Genomic DNA, 16,847 nt, shown 5'->3' with positions numbered 1-16,847 from the left:
TGGTCTAGCCGTGCACACGAGGAAAAACGCGTCGGAGGCAAATCTCGTCAATCACTCTCGCTCGTCACGGCGTGACTCCCACCTATTATCAATACGAAGCAATTTTCTCTCTCTAATACTAGTATATGTACAGTCCAGGGTATCGAGTATTACAGTATTGTGAAAGCATCGGGAAAGCAAGGAGTGTCAGCGAGCAAGCAGTTCATCAGGATATACTTAATCATCTTATAGCAACGAGAGCCGCGCCAACCAAGGATGCACAGCCAACAATAAGACTCATTGCGGGCGTGGTCTTCATTCCAGTATTTACGCTCCCATGGCTCGTGCTCCCGAGTTGATTGTTGCTGAAGCGCAGTGGGTCTCCGACCCCGCCATGTCCGTTAGATGTTGCGAGGACGCTCGGATTGATTGTGGCCGTATTAACCGTCTTCGTTAGCGCCGTTGTTGAGTAAGTTTGACTAGGCGCGCCTTTGTTCTCCGTCAAAGCATCATCTCCGCCCAAAAAGACAAGAGCGAATCCTGGTGCTGGAACTTTAACCGAGCATGTCTTGGCCGTGGCATCGCAGTCCACAGTTTTTATATCTTCGGTTCCCGTCAGACGCCCGTCTGAGGCAAAGTTGCCACCAAACGTCTGCCCAGCCCACGTATACGACCCCTTTTGTGCGACGCTGGTAGCCTGGAGGTATTTGACTCTTACTTGTGTCGGAGTTGCCCCGCCAGCTCCCGTTGCATCAGCTACACTGATCACAGCAGTAACATCGCTCTTCCCCGTAGAGTCCGTGATGTAGTTGAAGAGCGCGACGCGAGCAGGTTTGCCCGATTCGTAGATCGCATACGCGGGAGTGAACTCGTTATTGTTGTTGGCTTGAAGATCGAGAACCTGAGTGTGGTTTGTGGCACCCATGGCTTCCGCCATGACTAAAGCAGAGTAGTAAATCTTAGGATACGTCAGATTTAGCGTATAAAGCAGCTCCTGAAACTCTTACTGGTCCGATGGTCCATTGGTGGAACGAGGACTGATTAGTCGGCGGAGACGTGAACGGATTATAAAAGACGTTCTGGCCACCGACGTGGAACATGGCCCCGCTGAAATTAGAGTGCGCCATCTGAAGGGCGTAGTCAAGACCCCATAACGCGGCACCAAATGCGTCCGAGATACCACCAAAGCCACCACAAGACGCCTAAGAGGACTTCGATAAGAAAGAAAGGACGCGGACGAGGAAAATCACTGAGTTGGTCTCGAACATAAGCATTTTCTTGTTCTTTGACTGAGCAAACGCAGTGCTGTTGAGGTATGGTGCAAGCAGCGACGTATGTGCAGTATGGTTCAAGAAATCTTGGAAGACGCTTTGAGGGTCAATGATGGGTGCACCGGTGTTGAAAGCGGCAGCGCAGTTGTCTATAGCATATGATCAGCGTCGTCCACAGGTATAATGTCAATCCTCGCACCGGTTGGATACCTAGGGGATGGAAGGTCATGGTTAGCAAGAACTTGCGTAAAAAAAATTAAGGACGGATCAAATGGGATGCCAAGCCACGGCCAAGCAAAACCGTACATATAAAAGCAACCAAGCAATTTCAAGCGTACTCACTTTTCCACACTCAGCCAGGCCAAGTTGGCGCTGTAGGCATCGACATAACCCGTATCGAAAACCATCTCCGGTGTCCATGTCGCATCAGCCACCGAAGGGCCAATGAGCAAGCTTGCAGCGCGTCCAGTTGGGTCCAGTCCACTCGCAGCAAGTTGGGTCAGCAAGTCGCTGAATTCCCCAAAGTAGTCGAAAGGGCCATAGCTGGAGGCTCCAGGCAAGGGTCGGTGGCCGTGTGCGATATAGAGGTCAGGCTCATTGGAGGCTTGGTATCCGATAACTTTGTCACCAAGAATCCGCTCAGCGGCACCAACGATGGCAAGGTCGAATGGCTTGGTGACAAACCAGGGGATGCCGAGGAACCACTTAACGTTGACTAGGGAAGAGATGTTGGACATCTGCCACGTATGAGTGCTGTTTTATCTTTTGGAGCAATAGATTGCTTACCATGTACAACAGGTCATCGGAAAACTCGAGAGGCGGGGTCTGGGTGGTGCCGGTTACCCCAGTCAGATTCTTCTGCAAAATGCGGCCATCTGGAATCTTGGACGCATCCACAAGGGTGGCCGATTCTTGTGAGTTTCCTAACCAAACTTTAGCCAGTCACTGATTCAAACAAGGGGCAAAACCCGACCTCCCACTCGCACCCGAACACTCCCCGCACGCTGTACAATGTTCCCGAGCAGATTGAGGAAAGGGACTTGAATGTGTGTCGAGTTCTTGCCCACTTCATTCTCGTCAACTCATCTCCACAGCACCAGACAGCTGTCGACTCACAAACTTGATTCGATACGCTCATTTCAACGCTGTGAAGCTGTCTCAGTCTCACGAATTAGGCTTCCAACGGAGGAGCGTACCTAAAGCCGATGAAATCTCCCGACTGCTCGATGGAGGCTCCAGGTGTGCCGCCAGTGTTGAGTTGGATATTAAATGTGCTCGGCACCGCTGGAGTCGGTACTGGCGGGGGAATGAGTGTTGTGGGGTTGTAAGCAGCGACTCCAGTATATGCAGGTGCACTTGCTGAGCCACTCAGGCTGGTTGTCGCGAAAACGACCTGGTTCGGCACGCTGTAAACTGTAATGCCTGCTTTTGCGCCAGGCAAAAGCGCAGACGCCACGAGAAGGAACGCCAATAGCATGGGTGGGACAAGAAGAGAGTAGATGGAGCACAGGCATTTGACTTGCCGTTTGGTGCGGTGATGAGGCTAATTTTAACCAGCCCAATTATAGCCAGACAGACCACCATTTATTCATTTCACTCAATACTCGTACAGTAGATTAACTACATCTCCCGTAAAACAGTTACTGTCTTCGTGAATCTTGAAGTCGGCGTTGGCCTCGTGAATGATGCGCTGGATGTGGTCATCTGTAAGGAGCTGGGATGGTAAGAAAGTGTCAACAAGTCGCAAGAGAGAGACATTATACCTCATTCATGCTCTCCCAAGTCTGCGGTCTGTGAGTTCATGGAAGGACAAGAAAGCTTGGAACGCTAACATCGCATTCCAGCATCAAAACAACTGTCTTCTCCGGGTCGGGCATACGCCAATGTCTGAATACCTCGTCCAACTCCTGGTTCTGAAGCCACTACGCAAAATATCAGTATACTACGTCAACGTAAGTAGAACATATTTACAATAGTGTGCTTGACGAGGTGCTGTTGCGCAATTGGAAGGGCGATAAACTTGTCTACCATATCTTCGATTTTCTTGTGGTACTCCCCAACGGTGAAATGATATTCGGAGGGAATCTTGAAGACGAAAAGGCCGTGACAGGTCTCGTGCCCTTTGGGGCTCTTGTACTGGTCGATCTTGGTGACGATGTCGGCCGAGAATACACATGCACCATCTTGAAGCCCGAACGAGGCGCCATTCCAGACTAGGTTGCAGAGATCGGAGTCTTCCAGGCACTTTTATCGCGTCAGCAAGCAAACCCAAGTGCCGTTGAACATACCTTCAGCATATCTTGCTTGGTCTGGAAATCTATGTTTTAACGACAACAAATGCTGCAGACACAACCCAACCTTTGCTTCAACAGTCACGACCACAGTAGCAGGAGCTGGTGGGAAGCCCAGTTTGCTCAGTGCCCCAGATTCCTGAAGCTCGTCGTTTTGGTAGACCTGAAACCACCGGTACTGAGCTTTATGGCTGGGAAAGACGAAGGAGTAGTTACCACATTTAGCTTCAGCAGGTTGTTCTTGGAAGCAGGGAGGACATGAGCATCATGCATGAACTTCTTCATCTCGCTTCTGAACTTGTTGTTCGTCTCTGGATCGCTGGCCGGCGCTCGGTAAATGCCAATGGCACAGAGTGGTCCAGTGGGTTCTGCGGTAGACATGGTGTATGGGCATGGTCCGTAGCCTTTCGTGCTTTATACCAAGTCGAAGCGAGCACTGTAAATGGAGCGGAGTAGGAAAAGCCCCAACGTGAGTCTTCTGGTGCGAGTTGGAGTTGGAGACAAAATGACGTTGGCAGTGCATTGATATGAGTTGAGTCTTGAATCGGTACTTGAGGGCTGCATATGTGGATACTGAGAGACTCCTCCGCACTATAATCCTGGCTGCGGTCCCCATAAAGGCCACTTGGTGCGACAAAATGCAGATTGTTCGGCATAACAAGACTTGTACTTTTCATTTTGAGCAAATTCAGAAATGCAGGAGCTTCGGCTGCCCTAGCGATATCTTCAGCCCCAAGGCCAACGAGCAGCGAATGATGACACCCGGATCTGTGTCAATGATAAGACTTGCCACTGTTGCCAGTGCTCGTTCATTGACACTCTGACATTGTCGCTGCGCCGTTGTGTAGAGTCTTCATATATTTAGCCCCTTTCTGTACAATTGAGCCCACTAAACCCGAATGCGATACATACTAGTAAGTAGTGCAATCACTGCCAATCAGTCGCGCAGAAGGAAAAGGCAAGATGTGAGGCCAGTCACGTGCACTATGACATTTCGTTCCCCCACTATTCTGTGAATGCGTGGTGAGAACGATGGACTTGGGCCTAATAACAGTGAGCACGCTCATTTCAAATCACTCCGTCGGAAAGCAGATATAATCTTCCTAGGAATACTTCAAGCGATGAGCCTGAGAGCGCCACTGGCGTCTGTGACCACTATTGGCGTCTTCTCCTTCTAAACCCCGAATCCGCTGTCTCTTCCACCCCCCAGGTTGGCCGAGCATTATAACTACCCTTGGCACACCAACACGAGCCCAATCATGTCCTGGGACTGCGACTACTGTGAACGTCCTATTGATGCCGCCAGCGAAAGGAAGTGCCCAGCTAAAGGTTGCAACATGCGCTACTGTAGCAAGTTCTGCGTCGATGACCACGCGGACTGGCATGCCCGGCACTGCGCGAGCCCGCTTCGCCCACTCACAACAGCTGACAAGCTCACCACTGCTGTTTTCGCGGACGAGTTTCCAGACGATGCGGAGACCCTAATTGACTACTGTTTTGACAAAGCAGGAGGAGCCGATGGCAAGACAAACCTGCTCGGTCTCTACATCGGTATTATCAAGCATATGAGCGTCAATCCGAGTCGACTCAACCAATGGAGAGCCGAAAACACCCTGAAGGAACATATAAAGACGCTATTTGAGGTGGGCCCGCATATTTGAAGGCACCATTGCGCCAGCTTATCTAAATGTTCAGAGTATTCCTTCCAATGCTCGTGGGGGCTACTATCCATGGTTTCTCCGGAACGAGCATATATTCTCCCCGTCCCCATCAGCGGTGGCTCCCATCAACCCAAGTCATCGCTGCGCAGCCTGCGGGAATGTTGCCACGAAGCGTTGCGGCAAATGCCTCAAAGTGTGGTATTGCGGAGGCCCCTGCCAAAAGAAAGACTGGAAAGCCAGACATCGTCTCGTCTGCGACCCCAACAAGGCTCTCTCTTCGGCTGATCGCCTGCAAAGCGCAGTTAAACAGTCCAAAATTCCATCTGACTCCCAAGTAATCGAGTCTTACGGCTTCGATCGTGTTGATGGTCAGGGCCAGTCTATGTTAGTCGACCTCTATTGCGTTGTTTTCGAGGAAGGAACACATCCTATGGTTGTAGAGCGCTGGAAAAACGAAGGAATCCTGTTGGAGGAGATCGAGAAATTGCTGCATAAGGCGCCACATTGGAAAACCAGTCGAATTCTGCCATGGCTCGAAACACACAAATTTGTCCTTGACCTGCAGCTTCCCGCCCCCGCGAAGGACCATATACTCTCCAGTCTAGAAAACACCGTGAAGGAAGCCCATCTGAAACTCTGGAACTCGATTATGCCGAATGATCCATGCAGGTCCATGAAGGAAATTCACCCAGCGATGCGAAGGCTCCGATGGTCCAAAACGGACGTTGGATTCTTTATCTTCGTTGCCCAGCTCGAAATCTGCCATCCTAGCCCCGCAGAAGACAGTTGGGTGTTCCTTGGATTCTGCACGTGTCATGACGCTGCAGAGGAGGATCACCTCGGTCTGACCTACCAATTACTTTGGGAGCGTTGCTCGTCTTATGATGAATTCCTTGACGCGTTTCGTACCTCGAAAATCATGGAGCTTATGGATGCTCACGGTCTTGGTTCTCGTCGCTTACTTCATCCTTACCTTTCCAATGTCCTCCAGTCCAAGTTTTTCCCCGGCTTTCCCTCCGTCTGGTATCTCAAGCAGCACATAGAGCTCGGCTCAGACAGCTCCCGCCAGACCCTGATACCCTCTATCGTCGTCGACTATGGGTTCATGAACTGCAAATCGGACGCCGAGTACGAATTCCTGAAGGGTATTTATACCAAGTTATTCGAGCGCAAGGATGTGAATCCGGTCGAGCTACACAACGTGTGTGTTGGGGGGAAGCTGCACCAGCATATAACTGGGCTCTTTCCAGAGCTCAAGAAGAAGAAACGGCTGGAGGCCCTCTTGCAAAATCCATACCCGTTGCCTGATCTATGAAGTCGATGTTTCTTATATCGCAGGTTCAACATTTCATTCATGGGGCAAGTAATGTAAAATAGGCGGAGGCTTGGTATAGCAAATAAATATATAACATTAAAGGTCGTCATACTCCTGCGTCTGCTTCCCCTTCACCACCCTTCTTGTTTTCCTGCGCCGCAAATATGTCTCGCTTCTTGGGGTCGTTCTTTGACGTGAAATACGTCAAATTCAACAACACACAACTACAGGAACAAGTCAGCTCCAGGCAATGTAATGAAGAAGATAAACCCACGCAAGGAATTCGGTAAGTACTCCTAGGAAGTACTCGATAGCAGTGAAGCGCGGCGTGAACCCATTCGGGCCATAGTTTTCGGGATTGTAGTAAGATAGGCTCCAGACACATGCTTGTAGGATGCCGAATATCCCACGTACAATAAGAGGAAACCACGCGATGAACAACAGAATCAATGTCGGGTGAACGGTTCCCTTGCGCTTGCGTGAATCGCCGTCGCGCCGGTTGTTGCGCATTGTAACTAGGATGATTACAAGCAGGGCAGCGTTTCCTGCGAGAAAGACGGCTTGCCCCGCTGTCCGCGCTATTTTGGACACGCGCAAACGACGCTGAGTGTCGGGGGAGTCGGGTTGAGAGTAGTCTGCCCCCGCTAGGTACGAGCCACCGACGACAATAGCTGTGTTGGCGAGGATCAGGGCAGAATGGAAGCCAACCATGGGGTTGTCGCGGTATACCAAGAATGCGAAAGGGCCCAAGAATATGAACGCAAGAGCCTTGCGTGCTTTATTGGTTCCAGGGGGGTCGCGAGGCTCGAGCCAACTTTCGCCGGACGCGAGATTGTGTTGATGCCATGAAATGACGAAGCGAAAGGCGCATAACACGAGAGAGAAGTACCCTTCCGCCCCAAGTATCAGGAATGCAAGGAAGAGGTCTGTGTTCCGGAATCCCAAAATGCCAAACCCGACGCCGCAGCCTTGCGACGCCAATCGAATAGTGACATGGATAAACAGTGCCAGGTAGCGCGAGCCCCACTTGAATTTATGCGTGAGAAATCCGTAGAGCATCCATATGAAGACGGCGAAGTACTGGGTGGTGTTAATTTGGTAGAGATGAATAAAATGAAGATCACGAACGCCAAGAAGGAAAGCGAGGGCAGCGCCAGCTTCACCAGTGAACTCAGCCATTGACTCGTCGGGAAGCTGGGCCAATGTCAAGTGGTGGCCGTATTTAAGTCGAGAGCGGGTGTGGTAGGCATCAGAATTAAGGAGGAGCTGTTATACGCAGCACTCCTCGTGCAGAGACAACCGATGTGTGACGTAACTTCGTCACTGACCGCCGATCCCAGGATTGACGAAACCATTCAGTTCTCCGAAGTTCTCGCTCGTTTACAGCTGATTGCAGAATTATGGGTGGTTTGTGGAGCGACAAAAACTCCACATTGTTTGTAGTTGTTGTGGTGTATAGCACGGCCTTGAACTCGGAAACCCCACTGTCCGTCAAGGCTATTTACAAGCAGAGCGTTCCAACGGGTGCGCAGTCTACTGCGCTGATTCGACTTCGACAGGAACTTGTCAGTGGCGAGAAGATAATCTTGGCTTGATAACAGCATCCTGCATCGATAAGGCATGATCCTCGAATCCAAGTTTTTATTCATTCGTCAGTACAACCTGTTTGTCCCTTTCAGCATGCCAGCAGCATTGGGTCAATGCGCTTTTAAGAATTTGGCCTCATGGTCGTTAAGTGCGTTGAGATCAGGGAAATGCAGCGATTCTGAGATGAGTCAGAATCGCGAGGTACATATAGCACATCACGGCGCATATAAAAAACACCTCACTGAGCGTCGCTCGTGTCAAATTGATAGCTCGCCCTGCACTTTGGGAATGAAAAGGAGACTGAGTCACGGAATGGGTCGTGTGCAAAATATTCGAAAAGGGGGATAGACAGTATGTCCACCTCGGTACCGTCTATCAAGAGGTAAACTAGGACGAAGGTTGGTTGTTTGTCTGAGTTCATCGTCGTACGCGTGTCAGGAGAAGGTGTGACCGCGTTCACTGGTGGTCACACGCTCTGAAGCACTTATTTCAAACCGTTTTGCGGCGCTCGTGGCAGAGGTGATTTCGCCTAGCATGGCTTGCTCAACCCGTGTTTCATCTGCCGACAGCCATGGAGCTCTCGCCGGGGCCCCAAAGCGTCGAACACGGCCAGTCAGGGCCTCTTCCTTTACCCCCCGACATTGACCCCCGGGCCGTCGAAATGCAAGGCCGTGTGGGCCCGCCTCCTCCCTCCAAGAAACGAAAACGTGAGCAGGAGGTGGTGGAGCCGCTTGTCAGCCCATGGCTCGCGACAATACCCAACACCTCGATCATGAGTTTGGATCAGAGGTGCGATCCAAAATTAAATGTGTTTTCTTCCCACTGAACTTGGTTAAACCAGGATGCATTGTGAAATCGCTACCTTCGTGGACTACGTCCAACAGACCGCACAGGAGAGAATCGCGCGAGATAATCTTCTGGCGGTTTTACAGAGGACCTTGCGGTCTCGTTTGCCTGATGGCGAAATCAAGGTCCATGGCAGCGCGGTGACTGGACTGTCTCTTCCTGGCGCGTCAGTTTCTACGCATGAATCATTTCGCTCAACTAAAACCCCCATTAGAGACCTCGATCTGGTCATGGTGACCAAGGAGGAAATATCCGCTACTGAAAAGAAACGCGCGTTCTACTTGATTACTTCGATGCTGAAGAGCGCACGAATCTCGGACGACGTGTTCTTCCAAGCTAGAGCCAGAGTACCCATCGTCAAGTTCAAGACCCTTCCGGAATACGGTTTGCGTTCTTCATAGTTGTGCCTATGGTTGTTAATTCGTTCAAGGGTCTGTGAATGTTGATTTGGGGATCAATAACACTGACGGAGTCCGTGCGGTCGAGATCGTCAACGGTTACATGTCCACCATGCCAGCTCTTCGGCCGCTCGTTATGGTCGTGAAGGCCTTTCTCGCGCAACGCGGGTTAAACAATCCAGCCACAGGCGGATTGGGCAGCTATGCTGTAATTTGCATGTGCATTAGCTTTCTTCAGGTCTGCCGTCGTTTGTCTTGCCATTTCCGTTCTTACTTTTGGTAGCTGAATCCCAGTCATCGACCACAAGATTATCTTGATAAACCTTTGGTAACCGAATCACTCGGTGCACTGTTGGCCGACTTCCTATTCTATTATGGCCTTCATTTTCCTTATACCACGTCATACATATCAGTAACGCTCGGAAAGGTCATGCTCAAACAGTCGGCTGATTGGACAGCAAGTAAAAATCCCGACGCGCTCGTGATCCAGTGTCTCGTCAATCCAAGTATGTTTTACCCTTGCATATTTCTTTACTGAAGCATTCGAAGCTAACGACGTTGGGAGACCGACACGTCATATTGAGACTGTCAAAAAGGCTTTCAAGGAAGCATACGCCCAAATTCTTCAGCTATCCAAGGAAGATGAGAGTCTGCTCACTCCTTTGTTCGCTCTGAAGAAATCGGCATGTTATTCTCGATCAGCTATCTATCCCGTTTTGGTTTATACTTTCCAAGATGGTGGACCAGCGTGCGCATATTCACTCCCTGGTGGATTCGGGAAAACTCGCCACCGGAATGATGCGCTCTTCCTCCTCGGCGTCTTCGGCAAGTTCTACTACTCATAGAGATCGTTTGGCAACCATGATACGGTCCTCAAATGGTCGCAAAGTCGAAGGAGAACCGGAGGCAAAACGAGCTGCAGGCAATAGAAAGCCGGAAGGCTCTTTACGGAGAGACCAAGCCAACGTTCCATATGGGATGGGCTTTGGCTCTGGATCGCTTTTGAGGCGGGTGGAAGATCACGAGCGGGCAAAAGATCGGATGAGTCGCGAGCGGAGAAGCAGAAGTCCTTCGCCCAGAACAGAATCATCTCGTCACGGAAGAAGAACAGACGGAACCCGCAAAAGCTCTGTTGGAATGCGTGCCTTCATCGGAGCTGTACCGACTCGTCGCATTGCTGACTCCGAGGTATGGTTCGACTCAGAGTGGCCCCCTCGTCGAAACGAAGATCGAAGTCGAAGCCGGAAACCAAGGGAGAGGGATAAGGCGGAGGTTATTGAACGAGAAGACGAGGGTGTGAAACGGCGACGAGTAGGTTGAGGTCGAATGCATCGCAAAATGTCTGTTTATGTATTCGTTTGCAGATCATCGAACCATTCCGATGAAGATTGTCACTGCGCTACGGACTAGAACCAACACTGAAAATGTAGCTTATCGTTTTCAAAATCTAAATTTGTGACCGCGATCAATTCCGTTTTGTCCCAAACCTCCATGTCCACAGTATTACCTCCAGAGCTCATCTATCTCATAATTGACCAAATACCGTACCTCTCGTCTCTCAAAGCTTGCTCTCTAGCTGCCTCTCTGTTTCGCAAACCGTGCCAACAACGTCTGTTGGCCTCACTCAACCTCTGCGCTCGAGCGGTGTACAAACGCCATGCTTACTCGGAAGTCCTCGCCCGGTTTGAGGAGGCGCCTTACTTGGCTGGCTATGTGACCAAGGTCCTGGTCTACCTGCCTGCCGATGTTGCTGATTGGGAACAAGTCAAGGAATCGGCGGAGCTCGTTTTCCAGCAATTGGGAAATGTCCGTGACGCCACCATTCAGGGAAATTATTCGGCAGACCAGAGACTGCTCGACTTTTGTGCAGATACCGTGGATTGGTGTATCCAACTCTTATGTAGACACACCTCCATGACCAAGCTGTCGCTCTGGAGCCTCGACAGACTGCGGCTTTCAGTTGTCACCAACGCGTTTGCTGCCGCTGCCTCCGTTACCTTCAGCGATGTGCGGCTCTCCAATGAAGCTCCTTCATTGCTTCAAGTCGGCGATGTGACTTCGATAGACGAGCTATGCTTCTGGCATAGTCCAACAATCAACCAGCTTTTACTCCGGCCAGAATTCGCTCGATATACCGCATCCCTTCGTCATTTGATACTCTGCGAAAACCATCAACACCGCCAAACTATGTTTCGGCTCTGTTTCACGACTGCCTGCACTCTAGAACGGCTTGACCTCCAATTCACCAGTCAGTACTTACCTCCTACATACCATTCTGTTCGTCTCAAATTGCATCGCCAGCCCTTATGAGGAAAGAAACAGACATTGCATTACCCACGCGTTTGCCCCGATTGCGCATCTTGGTCATCACATTCGCCAACAGCAGCCTTTCGAATTGGGTCCTGCCTGTCTTTTTGGCAAACATTCTTTCCAAAACGGTCACTCCTGCCCTCGAGGAGCTTTCGCTTAGTGTTCCTCTGGGCGGGGCTCGCCAAGACAAATACTCGGCCGTCGCGTTTGGTGAGCTGGACGGGATTATCGCAGAGCATTCCAGTGTCACGACGCTCCGTTGGGTGATGTCGTTTACCACGTTCGTAGGCACACACAACGTTTTGGGATACCGAACTGCGGTCAGAAGTGCAATGCCAAAGGCTGCTGCGAGGGGTTTGCTTGTCTTTGAAGATCGTTGGGAGACATACGGAAGGTGAGGGAGTTGTGCAAGGCAATATATTTATCCAGGATAGCTTGAATAAAACCGGCGTTAAATAAAGAATAAGATTAAGTATGCGTCTAAGTCAGCTTGTTGGGAGGCTCGATCACCGGTATGCAATCTGGTGTAGTAAAACATTGTTCCCTCCCTCGTTCCGTTTACCGAGGAAAATGATACTGTTTGGTGTTCCCGTCTTGGAGCCGTAGAGGTCGTCGAGAGTGATAGTGACCATCATTCCTAACTCGAGGGACGCAGCAAGGGCACCAAGGATTACTCTTGGGTTTGAATCAATGTAGTTATGGTAGTACTTCAGCACGCGTGAGTCGAGGCGGACGTGAGCAAGAGGTAGGGACACTTTGGCAGCGTGAGATGTCATTATTCGAACCAGATGAAAATATGCTTACCAGCATAACGCAATTTGGGGAAGGACGCGGTCCACTGGTAGTACTCTGCGGAGCCAGACCTTCGCGGAGGCTCATAAGATATGCGAGCCTGTATCTGCGAATCATGGGCGCAGGTGGGCTTCCCCAAGCAATGGCAAGGTAGGATGTAATCAAATTGATCAGCCCGGCATTTTCCAGCAAGTGGAAAGCGGCTGAAGTTGGTAGAGTCGGGGCATTTCAACCGTGCATTTAGTCGTTTCCGGGCTTCTTGGATGCTGTCCACAAGGGAGCACACCGGCGAATAGAGCGGTGATGGTAGAGGTGATGAGGCAAACTGTTGATGTGTGTAGAATTGCTGCATTTGGATGAGGCGAGCCGTATGAGTGGATCTCAAGGGGATTGGATTGGTCGTATGGTACATCCATTGTCGAGGGTTTTAACTTGGGCATGTCGCAACGGTCGAATACAACAAGACAAGCATTTTGCGTAGAGGCAACAACCATGGCTAGCCAGCCTTGTTGTGGCGGGACAAAAACGTAGAGCAAAGCAGACAAGAAACACAACAAAACAAGGATTGCCTTAGCAGCAGTTGGTGTGTGGGCGAGGGGAGAAGAATAGAACAAGCGCTTACCATCACGAATCAGCGGAACAACTGTTTGCATCGTTTGCATCACATTTTGACTCTTGAGATCCTGAAAGGCCACAATGACTCCGAGTGAGAGCTCATAGAAAATATAGAGTTTACATAAGGGTCAGTACCGTTGCTGCCGACGTGCATCCAGTCTTATTGAAAGTGAACTATCCGTGCCAAACGCTTGCGTCGCTGAGTCGGCATGACACACACACACACACGTGACTCCCGCCCTCTTTGTCTTCTACTCCCATTCTTGTCTTTCAACCGTTTCCCTGACGAGCATTACTTCGCAATGGCGCGTCAAAGGCTTTATGGGTGGAAAAGTCACATCCTTGAGTGTCACAAGCTGGCGTCTATAAAAGCCACAGTTTGTCCACAGGATCTCTCGTCATGTCGCCCACAACTACTTCCTTTATACCTGTCCTCGCCATCTCTGCTCTCATCCTCATCTCATCGAGATTTTCACCCCGGCCTATTGCCATCTCAGACTTCTCCATCCAGTTCGTCCTAGGCACCGTCTCCAAGTTGACCGTGTGGCTCGTGAAGTTTGCCTGTGGCGTTGCAGACGACATCCGTCACGATTTTGTCACCTTCTCACCACAAGAAGCATCCATAGCGGCTTCATCTCTCCACTCTGAAACTTACTCCGACTCAGAGAACTACAATGGTGGCGCTGATCACGAATCGTACTCCAACTCAGACGAGTCAAATTATCTCCCGCATCCACCCAAGAAGCCAATGCCGCCGATGATGCGCCTTGCAGACCACTTTCGTCTCTATCCCTCTCGGTGAGTTTCCATGGGCTATTGATGCATGTGGTGTTATTCATGAACTTCTATAGTCCTTGTCCTGCCCAACGTCCTCTCCCTCTCCCTTCTTCACATCGACGATTCCGATTTACCTCTCCTTGGCCTGCACCATCTTGTCGCGTGTTGCCAGCTCATGCTCATGGCTGTACCTTCCTGTTCTCCCCTCTAACAAGGTTACTACCGTATCGCAGCGCTTCCGACCCGCCAGCACAAACATCGACCCTCCAACAACTGATGGATTCTGTGCCTCCACCGTCTTACGAAGAACTAGATCTGTCTTCACGCTTATATCGTCTTCGTGCCTCGTTTTCAGTCCCCGCGACTCTATCCCATGTTATCCCCGTCCCTCAAGTGGAACAACAACAACAACAACCCCAGGCCCTTCCTGCTTTTCTCCAACCACAAGCTGCACAGCCACCTGGACCGCCACTAGTGCTAGCTATGCCGATGGACGTTTGTCTTGAGCCCACTATTCCGCCTCCACCACGGACGCCACCATATGACTGGGGGTACCACGGGTTAGCCTTTTGTCACGCTAGTGCGATGAACGATGCGAGTTTGTGGGAAGCGGCGCTCTTTGAGTCAGAGCTCGCAAAGCCGTCGGTGAAGTCATGGCCATGGAATGTTCTAGATAAGGGACAGGGCTTCAGGTTGGACAACACGTCAGGCCGGGTGGTTGCACCTCCGCCGTTGCCGTCACTTGGCATTTAGGCACTCCAATTCTTCTTAATCCAATGTCGTGTTCCTAACGCATGCTTATTACTATAGCATAATACTTACTTATCTGGACTATTTGTAGCCTTAGTCAACTGTGAATCTATTTGTCGTTGTTCTCATTAATAATTAGTACTTCATTAGATTACATAGATCCTTGCGATTCTCAGACGCTCTTCAAATTCGGCCATTCGACCACCCACTCCGCAGGCACGGAGTGCTCTTGATTGTCATCGTCCTCGAATTTCAGCTTGTACACGTGTTTGGCAGTTGGATTCGTCTGAATAAGGAATAAGATTTCGCCCGAGTTTCGAGCACAAGCCTACCCGCGCCAGCTGCTTTGGCGTCGCAACCACCTCTGCGCGATAGAAGCAGCTCGTGTCGGGGTACAGCGCCATGACGGCGGCCCCCTGCACAAATTCTTGATACGCGTTGATGTGCGTGGGGGATTTCTCGTCGGCCATTGGGTCAGGAAGGGGTATTATGCCTTTGAGGGATGTATGATAATAGCTGAGAGAGAGAGAGAGAGAGAGAGAAAATATCAGTCGTATGACCTGAATCTAGGCTTCTAGTGAGACCCACAGTCCGAGCTGGCCGTTTTCTTGAGGCTCCGGGTCCTGGACCTCGTATCTTCACACGCGCTGAGTCAGCGAGTTTGGAGAATAGGGAATGTGCTTGCCGTGTTTTGTCTGCGCTTAGACATCGGACCACGACGGCGAGGATCCAACTATTTTCCCCGGTATCGATGGTTGGCGCGTCGGATGCTGGCGGTTTTACGCTGCTCGGTCCTATTAACTTGCCCAGTGGCGGGTAAAACGCCACCTTGCGACCCGGAAGTAGGGGTAGCTGAGCAAGTATACCCTCTTTTTTTCCCTTTGGAACCCGGGTCGGGGGTGCTGGAGCAGCAGGTGGCCCAACAGAGGCGCGAGCAGGCACAGTTATGGATATTCGCGTGGGGACACTGACGGTGGGTGCCGGGGCTATTGGCGCTACGGCAGGCGGAAGAGATGGAGACGGGATTTTAGGGCGTTTTGTTCTTTTGTCTGCAGGTGGGAGTCAGGGTCGTGTTGATGTGGAGATGAGGCACTTCACCGGCTGGCTCAGGCGCCTTCCGCAGCCCAATAAGCACATCGAGGCGCTCAATCGCCTCTTCAATCGCCCTAGAGCCCCTCAGTATGCAGCTTGGAATTTTTTGAAAGCGTTTGGTCGACCCACTTCACTTCTTGATCTGATGACCGCTGGATTTCCTCCAGACCAGAATTGAGCTTGCGATAAATTCGCTTGACTTCGTCAAACCCTTGGGGTGGCATGGTACCATCGACTGGCCAAACATAGCTCAGACGATTTACCCGTCCGACTGTGTCGTTCTGTGTGTTGTGGGCGTACAACGTTGACAGCGCCGATAATGATTTGGCTGCATGCGACCAGCATTGCACTTCTGTTTGCGCGTAACCTGGTCAATTGTATCGCGGATATACGCGTAGCCCACCTTCGCTTGAAGCCGGGCGGACTGCACCTCGTCGTCGGTCCATGATTGTATGAAAGAAGGTGAGATGCCAACACGGATCAAAATCTGTCACGGGATCTAAATTGGGTTGACTTTCACTATGTAAGTACTCCCATTCGACGTGCCACTATTTCCCAACGAAATCGGACCAAGATACTCCACTCAAAAGCGTCAGCCATTGAGCCTTCAAGCTCAAGAGTCTTCAAGTTGTCTGGCAGGATCCGTCCACTGTCGAGACAAGACTTGAACCGTTCAAGACATCACAACTCACACGGACTTGTTGTGGCTAACACTAGTATTGTTAAAGAACTGAGGATCTGGAGATTTTACTTGCAAATTTGCTGTCTACACCGGTGTGCTCAACAAGCGGTCAAGATACGCCAGCCTGTTTCAGTGATCGACTAAGGGCCCCTTTTTTCAGCTCTGAGATGTGCAAGGGCCTTGCAAGGCCCAGGGGCCCTTTCAAAGGGGCCACAGCAAGGGGCCCTTAGGCTAGGCGAGGAAACAAAATACATAAATATATATATTGTGTTTTGATATATAATTGCCTCTTTTATATACCATGATAAGGTATCCTTGAGACCAGGATTCAATTAAGGTGAAAATAGATGTTCTAAGAGGTCTTTCTACTGGCAATGTCACAAGTGTCACACTATTTGATACCATCACAGGCCCTTGCAAGGTCCTTAGACTGTTAGCAAAAGAGGCAAGGACCTTGTGAAAGGCCCCCAAGGGCCCTTAT

General features: G+C 50.7%; 7 protein-coding genes across 7 annotated transcripts; 3 read left to right on the top strand and 4 right to left on the bottom strand.

Moving 5' to 3' along the window:
* Window positions 1–220: 220 nt before the first annotated feature.
* Window positions 221–2,727, bottom strand: MIND_00973100 (Glyco-hydro-79C domain-containing protein; the record flags this gene model as incomplete). Its single annotated transcript, XM_037366342.1, has 9 exons — window positions 221–937; window positions 987–1,181; window positions 1,230–1,399; window positions 1,450–1,460; window positions 1,593–1,987; window positions 2,037–2,173; window positions 2,224–2,316; window positions 2,367–2,395; window positions 2,447–2,727. The coding sequence occupies 9 exons, from the start codon at window positions 2,725–2,727 to the stop codon at window positions 221–223; spliced, it is 2,028 nt and encodes a 675-aa protein (XP_037217754.1).
* Window positions 2,728–2,847: 120 nt separating this feature from the next.
* On the bottom strand, window positions 2,848–3,922 carry MIND_00973000 (uncharacterized protein; the record flags this gene model as incomplete). The annotated part of the gene is made up of 7 exons (XM_037366341.1): window positions 2,848–2,964; window positions 3,014–3,034; window positions 3,083–3,172; window positions 3,222–3,494; window positions 3,539–3,559; window positions 3,609–3,704; window positions 3,758–3,922. The coding sequence occupies 7 exons, from the start codon at window positions 3,920–3,922 to the stop codon at window positions 2,848–2,850; spliced, it is 783 nt and encodes a 260-aa protein (XP_037217753.1).
* Window positions 3,923–4,800: 878 nt separating this feature from the next.
* On the top strand, window positions 4,801–6,517 carry MIND_00972900 (MYND-type domain-containing protein; the record flags this gene model as incomplete). The annotated part of the gene is made up of 2 exons (XM_037366340.1): window positions 4,801–5,184; window positions 5,237–6,517. The coding sequence occupies 2 exons, from the start codon at window positions 4,801–4,803 to the stop codon at window positions 6,515–6,517; spliced, it is 1,665 nt and encodes a 554-aa protein (XP_037217752.1).
* Window positions 6,518–6,623: 106 nt separating this feature from the next.
* Window positions 6,624–7,696, bottom strand: MIND_00972800 (uncharacterized protein; the record flags this gene model as incomplete). The annotated part of the gene is made up of 3 exons (XM_037366339.1): window positions 6,624–6,741; window positions 6,792–7,597; window positions 7,646–7,696. The coding sequence occupies 3 exons, from the start codon at window positions 7,694–7,696 to the stop codon at window positions 6,624–6,626; spliced, it is 975 nt and encodes a 324-aa protein (XP_037217751.1).
* A 761-nt stretch (window positions 7,697–8,457) lies between these two features.
* On the top strand, window positions 8,458–10,733 carry MIND_00972700 (Non-canonical poly(A) RNA polymerase PAPD5; the record flags this gene model as incomplete). Its single annotated transcript, XM_037366338.1, has 10 exons — window positions 8,458–8,486; window positions 8,586–8,623; window positions 8,674–8,893; window positions 8,946–9,116; window positions 9,165–9,334; window positions 9,381–9,586; window positions 9,632–9,854; window positions 9,898–10,031; window positions 10,084–10,659; window positions 10,713–10,733. The coding sequence occupies 10 exons, from the start codon at window positions 8,458–8,460 to the stop codon at window positions 10,731–10,733; spliced, it is 1,788 nt and encodes a 595-aa protein (XP_037217750.1).
* A 2,732-nt stretch (window positions 10,734–13,465) lies between these two features.
* On the top strand, window positions 13,466–14,595 carry MIND_00972600 (uncharacterized protein; the record flags this gene model as incomplete). The annotated part of the gene is made up of 2 exons (XM_037366337.1): window positions 13,466–13,863; window positions 13,917–14,595. The coding sequence occupies 2 exons, from the start codon at window positions 13,466–13,468 to the stop codon at window positions 14,593–14,595; spliced, it is 1,077 nt and encodes a 358-aa protein (XP_037217749.1).
* A 169-nt stretch (window positions 14,596–14,764) lies between these two features.
* MIND_00972500 (SGF29 C-terminal domain-containing protein) lies at window positions 14,765–16,130 on the bottom strand (the record flags this gene model as incomplete). The annotated part of the gene is made up of 6 exons (XM_037366336.1): window positions 14,765–14,878; window positions 14,925–15,152; window positions 15,181–15,641; window positions 15,691–15,758; window positions 15,814–16,036; window positions 16,088–16,130. 6 exons carry the CDS (start codon window positions 16,128–16,130, stop codon window positions 14,765–14,767), a joined length of 1,137 nt encoding a protein of 378 aa, XP_037217748.1.
* Window positions 16,131–16,847: the final 717 nt, after the last annotated feature.

This window comes from Mycena indigotica (genome assembly GCF_014461135.1).
Source record: "Mycena indigotica strain 171206Taipei chromosome Unknown Mind.scaff0008, whole genome shotgun sequence".
Taxonomy (NCBI): Eukaryota; Fungi; Basidiomycota; class Agaricomycetes; order Agaricales; family Mycenaceae; genus Mycena; species Mycena indigotica.
Note: the sequence above shows the minus strand (reverse complement) of the source record. Positions and strands in the feature narration are given on the sequence as shown.